Genomic DNA, 6,000 nt, shown 5'->3' with positions numbered 1-6,000 from the left:
CCTGCAGACGTCAGTTTCCCTGGTGTTCCAGCCACACCAGGAAGAGGCCTTGCTAGCTGCGCCTGCCCAGGGTGGCCATTCCTGGTGGAGCTGGATGCCGGGAGGCCAGGGTGCTGTGGGGGGGGTGGGTCTCCAAGACAGCGAGGTCAGTCCTGGTCTTGCCCCCTGGCCCTGCCCTCTTCCTCCTTGGTCATGGTGGGAGGGGTCCATCCTCTCCCACTGCCCCCCCCCCACCCCCAAGCCAATACACACAGCCCTGGAGGTCTGGCACTAGGCTCCTTTGACACCTCTCAGAGTCCTATTATTGTAACAAATCAGTCAAAATTCCATGTTACAGTTAAATAGTACAGAAGACGGTTTACTGTACAAGCAAGTTGTGCATTAAAAACAAACACACCAAGCAAATTATAGTGCAAAGCAAGTTTCCATCCCTCCCCCACCCTCTTCCCAGCCCTGGGACGGTTTTACAGAAGGTATGCGTATAGCAGGTATGAACACCTCAGCATGACAATATGTCACAACCAATCTGTACCCATCACCAATAGGCTTACAGTAATATGGTACCCAAACCCCTTGATTCCTTGTGCTCTCTGGGTCAGTGTTTGCCTCGTATGACTTTAAAGCAGCCTTGTACCGCCCCAAGCTGTCCGCACCCATCAGGGCATAAAACCAAGACTCAGCACCGCTGCCATCCCTTTTAATCGGGGACTGGGCAGGGGGCGAGGGGGTCAATTTATTTTCCGGTCCCTGCCCCAACCAGGGCTTGGATATCAGGAAGCGGGTAGTCATCTGTTGGGGGGGCTACAAAGTGCTGGGCCCTGGGGACCCAAGGGTGCCTCCCCCTGGGGCCTGGGGCCCATCTACAACCACAGGGAACAGGAGAGAAGACACCAGGGCAGTGAATTTGTAGCTGCTTCCTGAGGAGGAGTGGGGAGCTCACCACCCTCAGAACCTGCGCCCCGCCTAAGAGTCAGTGGAATCCCCCAGCAGCTGTTTTGAAGGGAGGAGACGTGCTTTTTTTCCAGAAGACAAACTGCAGCAAGAGGGGGGTTGAGTAAGACCACCAGAAGGACTTCCTAACCTGCCTGAGTGTGTATCCTGTGTGCTTCTCTGGCGGTTGCTGCAGGCTGGGGTGACGGGCCGGCCAAGGGCTGTTACAGAGACAACCGCCAAGGGGCGCTGTGTGGAGGAGATTCCCATCTGCACAGAAGATGGGGCCGAAAACAGTGACTAAATCCACATGCTGCCCAATGCTTTTAAGAGTTTTCTTGTCCTTTTCCACTTCTGCTTTTCTAGAATTAAAAAAAAAAAAAACAAAAAAAAAAACAACAAAAAAAAACACCTCAGGAGTGGGTTTCTTATGCCTTTCTAGAACCAGAACACTCGGACGTGCCTAAACCCGGGGGCCAGGACTGTCTTCCCATCTGCAAACGGTAGCACTTCCCGTGAACAGAGCTGGGGCTGAGGCTGCCGAGCCCTTCACAGCTCTTGTGATCTGCCGTCACTCAGCCACCGCGCCCCAGCTCACACCCTCTCGAACAAACGCCTGAGCGCCACAGACGTGAGATTCCAGCCTTTCACCAGCGCCTCCTTTGTTCCGCAGCAGGGTTACCCTTTGGTGGCAGCTGGTGGGATGCTGCTGAAGGAATGTGACATCTTGAGGAGGTTTTAGGGGGGACGGCTAACAATTCCACACCCTCGAGGGGGTGGGGGGAGTATCATTCACTATCACGGGGCCTTTTCCTGTAAGGGACTGGGTGTCTGAAAATGTTTGAGAAACTTCTTTTTCTAAAATCAGCTTTGACAACTGGTTTTTCTTTTTTTTGCCGTTGTTCAAAACTTCTTTGGGAGCAGACTGGTTAAAGATGGAGGGTTGTATGTCAGAGGTTGGGAGGTTTGGCTGGGCCTTCTCAGGAGGCTGGGGGTCAGGGGTGTGTGCAGCTTGGCTGGATCTAGGTAGGACAGGGAGGCTGACATCTGACCCCATGATGACCCCTCACCCCAAGGCTTTCTGCTGGGACCTGTCCAGTTCTGGTGCTCTCTCCAAAAATGGCAACGTGGAGACCAGCCTAGGGGAAAAGGGACCCTTCCCAGTCCCACCGAGAGGAGAGAGGGCGCATGGCTTGAATTGGTAAAGTGCACGGAGGACCCGTCTGCAGGTACCTGCCCTGGTTTCAGGCACCTGCTGTCACAGGCCAGTCTGCTCTGGGGCCCTGGGACCGGGTCGGGGCCTCTTAGAGTTGTCGGGGAGCAGAGCTCAGGGAGGGGTGGGGCGGGCCTGGGGTGTTCTCTTTCCATCTCTGCTAGTGATCCCCTGGGGCCTCTGGAGGGGTTCCTTCCTCTTCCATACCATGAGGAAGGCCCCTTTCAGGGCTGCGGGAACCTTCCAGTTGTGACTCAACTTGTGTAAATGTGGAGGGAAGGGCTGGGCCCACGGGTGAGGGGTCTCTGAGGAAAATGGCGGCCGGAGGTCTTTGTAGGGCTCGGTGGATAAGAGGGCAAACCATGTGGGCAAATACCACTTCTCTTTGGGAGAGAGATGGTCTCTGTCCAGGGGGCCTGGGCCCCTAACAGCAGTGGGCATAGCTGGGGACAGCCAGGTCACCCTGGGCTGGGGGGTCAGGGGGTGGGGTGGCAGGAGGGAGCTTCTCCCACAGGGACATGGGATGAGATGAACAGGATCTGGGCTGGGGGCGGGGTCCTGGAGGAGGTCTCCACCCCTCTGTACAAAGTCGTGGCTCTGGGATGAGACGCTCTTAGAGCCGGCCACCAGCTCCGGGGCCGCCCCTCAGGACAGTGGACCCGTCTGGGGCCCATGACTGCCCTGGAGCGTTAAGTCCAGTTGGCGCCCTGAGCCTTGGAGCTGGGCCTGCCGCACTTGTCTGGAAGGGTCTCGGGGGTACCCCCCCGCCGCGCGCCGCTGGCGAGAGCTGTCCACTCCGCCGCAGGCGGTCAGTAAGGCCGCCACACGGCCTCGTCCATGCGGCCGGGCGTGCTCAGCGCGGTGGGCGAGTTGCTGTGGCTGCCGTCGGCCTCCACGCCGTCGCTCTGGCCGCCCAGGCTGGGGTTCATGAGGCTGCCGGTGGCGACCGCGGCGGCGCTGCTGGTGCAGGAGGCCAGCATGCGGGTCGGGGAGCGGTCGCCCCCGCTGCTGCCGCCTCCGCCGCCGGCCGCCATGGAGAACTGGTAGGAGCCCGAGGACGCGCCGTAATAGAGGTGATAGGGGGACGGGCTGGCCGGGAAGGGCCCGCTCTGGTTCTGCGGGGCCCCGGGATAGGGCGGCGGCAGGTAGGTGTGGTGGAAGCGGCCGCCGGCCGGCATGCTGGCCACGCTGAGGCTGCTGATGCTGGTGCCCGAGGGCGTGGCGCTGTACGGGAAGGCGGCTGACATGGCCCCCGGGTAATGCATCCGGGGGTCGGAGAAGCGGCTCTCCGTGAGGGGCGGCAGGAAGGAGCGGTCGAACTGGCGGGGGTCGGAGAAGGGGTTCAGTTCCGAGGTGCCTGGTGGAAGCGGGGGGGACAGCAAGGAGGACCAGTCAGTTGCAGCCCGACGCCCACCGCCCTCCTCCCGCCCGGGGGCCCTTCTTCAAGGATGACCTCGGGCGACGGCCCTGGTTGGTCCAGGGGTTAAGAATCTGCCTGCCAGGGCAGGGGACGCAGTTTGATCCCTGGTCTGGGAAGATCTCGCATGAGCAAGGCAACTGAGCCTTCTGGCCAGGCTACCGAGCCTCTGCTCTGCCAACAAGGGAAACCACCGCCATAAGAAGCCTGTGACCCACAAGAGCGGCCCTCACTCGCCACAACTGGAGAAATCCCACGGGCAGCAATGAAGACCCAGTGCAGCCAAAAATTAAAAAATAAATTAATTTTTAAAGAAAGAAAAAAAAGGACCTCAGGCTCTGGTTCATAGGCCCGTGTGGGGGACCCCCTAGTTCTAGATCTGGCTCTGCTCTGACCCTTCTGGGCTGCTCGGGGGCTGGAGTCTGTGGACTCTGAATCTGGCCCCCACCTGCAGACGGGTAAGAGCAGGTGTCTGGGCTGTGGATGGCCAGGGGTCGGGGGGGTCCCTGCCGGGACAGGGAGAGGAGGGGGAGGGCTTGTCTCTCTCCTCCCGGAGTCCTTGTCACAGCCTGGCCGTGCAGAGGCCCGTTGAGGGGGTGAAGCTAGGCTCCCAGCTGGGCTGCTGGTGTCAGGGACACTGAGGACAGGGCCAGCACCAGCCACCCAGCAGCCTGGTTCAACAGCTCCTGCCTCCCTCTCTCCCTCTGGGTTAAGTAAGAGCTGGGAAGACCATGGGTGCGAAGAGGGGCTCTGGTGGTTCTGCAAGATAAGGAGTTAGCCCTGCTTTTTGCAGATAAAGGGAACAGGCAGAGAGAGAAAGATGGCTTCTCCCATGTTGCACGGAAGGGACTGGAACTTGTCAGGGGCTCTCTGCTTTCTGCTCCTGCTGGGATGTACCCGTGTGCATGCGCCCGCCTCACCTCTCTGCCCAGCGGGGCTCAGCGAGGCTACGGGAGCCATCTGGCCTACATTTGAGGGGGCTGCGTCCACAGCGGCTCTGTCCTTTCCTGCCACCCGGCCTCACCCTGGGCCTGTCATCTCCACGGCTGCCTGCAGGCTGGAGCTGCCTGGTGGCCAGATGAGGGTCAGATGCCACCCTCACCTGCCTCCACAACAAAGTGAGATGCACACAGAGGGGTCTGGTGGCCTGGACTCTGCCCTCATCGCAGAGAGACCCAGGGTCCAGCCCAGGCCCTGCCCTGACTCCCCCCGGGGGTTTGGCTCCAAGACGAGGGTATCCTCACCTCTGCCTTGCCTTTTGTAATCACAGACTCCCAAACCCTCAACTTCCCAAGAGGCTTCAGGAACGAGTCCAAATCCCTTAGTAGGAAACCTGAGACTCAGAGAGGGTGAGGCACTCGCCGGAGGGTCACACAGCAGCTTGGACCTGGCACGGAACCCGGGGTTCTTGGTCCTGAGCACTCACACGTGCCTGAGGGGGAGCTGTCCCATCTCTGAGGCAGCACATTGGAAGTTAACTGTATCGTCTCCAAGCTTAGATACAGATCTTAGTTCTGACACTGACTAGCTGTGTGTTCCCGGGCAAGTCACTTAACCTCTCTGTGCATCGGGCTGTCCCACATGAAAAATGGAGACGATAATAGGCCCTAGGGATTCAATGCATGCGAAGTGCTGACACTGAGCCCAGAGCAGGGGCCTGATGAGGGCCTGTGCTGCCGCCTGGCTGTGACACCCCCCGTTCTTGGCACCCAGGAAAACTGGCCCATTTGGGGCCCAGCAAAGATGAGCCCCTGACCTGGTCCTTCCTTGTACCCTGGCCACAGGGGTGACTCTGGGCAGCAGTTGGGGGCGGGCAGGTGAGCTCCCAGCAGCAGTTCCACTGGGAAGTCAGTCTGTCCCCAAGCCCTTTGTCCACCAAAAACTAGGGGCCAGAGAGGACTTGGGAGGTGCCCAGCCCTTCCCCTGGCCAGCTCCAGGAGGGCACTTCTTGCAGGGCCTGAGGCGCGGCTGGGATAAGAGCTGCAGGTGCTCTCAGGCTTTGCTTTCCCAGATCTGCCTGAGGCGCTGTGTGGCCTCAAATAACACCTGCAACCTCTCTGGGCTTTGGGGTCTTCCCGGCTCAGCTGGGGGTTGCTTCCTCAGCAGCAGGCTCTGATCCTGGACATGGACCAGAATGCGATGTTGCACCTAGGCTCCAGGTTGGGAAGATGTGGGGGGCGAAGGTCCGGGAGACTAGAGTCTTCTGGCACACCTGGTACCCTCCCTAACAGATCTCTTGACTGGTCAATGCTGCCCCGAAGCCTAGGGGGTCAGGGGAGCCTGGCTCCTGTCCTCACCTCCCAACCCCAGGGGAGAAGCCTTGCGGGCATCGCCTGGCACCCCCTGGAAGAGCCGAGCATGAAGCTAACACCTTGCTCTGAGCTCAGGGAAGTGAGCGCTGCCCCTATGACAGGGAAGCCTTTTTTCAAAACAAAGGGAG

General features: G+C 59.8%; 1 protein-coding gene across 2 annotated transcripts in view; it reads right to left on the bottom strand.

Annotated features, from left to right (window-relative positions):
- Positions 1-331: 331 nt before the first annotated feature.
- Positions 332-6,000, bottom strand: part of RUNX3 (RUNX family transcription factor 3) — a 64,603-nt gene continuing 58,934 nt past the window's right edge. For both annotated transcript variants that reach the window (XM_044938108.2, XM_025278720.3), the window contains one exon: positions 332-3,500. In XM_044938108.2, coding sequence (XP_044794043.1) covers positions 2,953-3,500 — 548 coding nt within the window. In that variant the 3' untranslated portion in view covers positions 332-2,952. The remainder of the gene's footprint in view (positions 3,501-6,000) is intronic.

This window comes from Bubalus bubalis, chromosome 2 (assembly GCF_019923935.1).
Source record: "Bubalus bubalis isolate 160015118507 breed Murrah chromosome 2, NDDB_SH_1, whole genome shotgun sequence".
NCBI lineage: Eukaryota > Metazoa > Chordata > Mammalia > Artiodactyla > Bovidae > Bubalus > Bubalus bubalis.
This window is presented reverse-complemented; position numbering and strand designations above follow the sequence as displayed.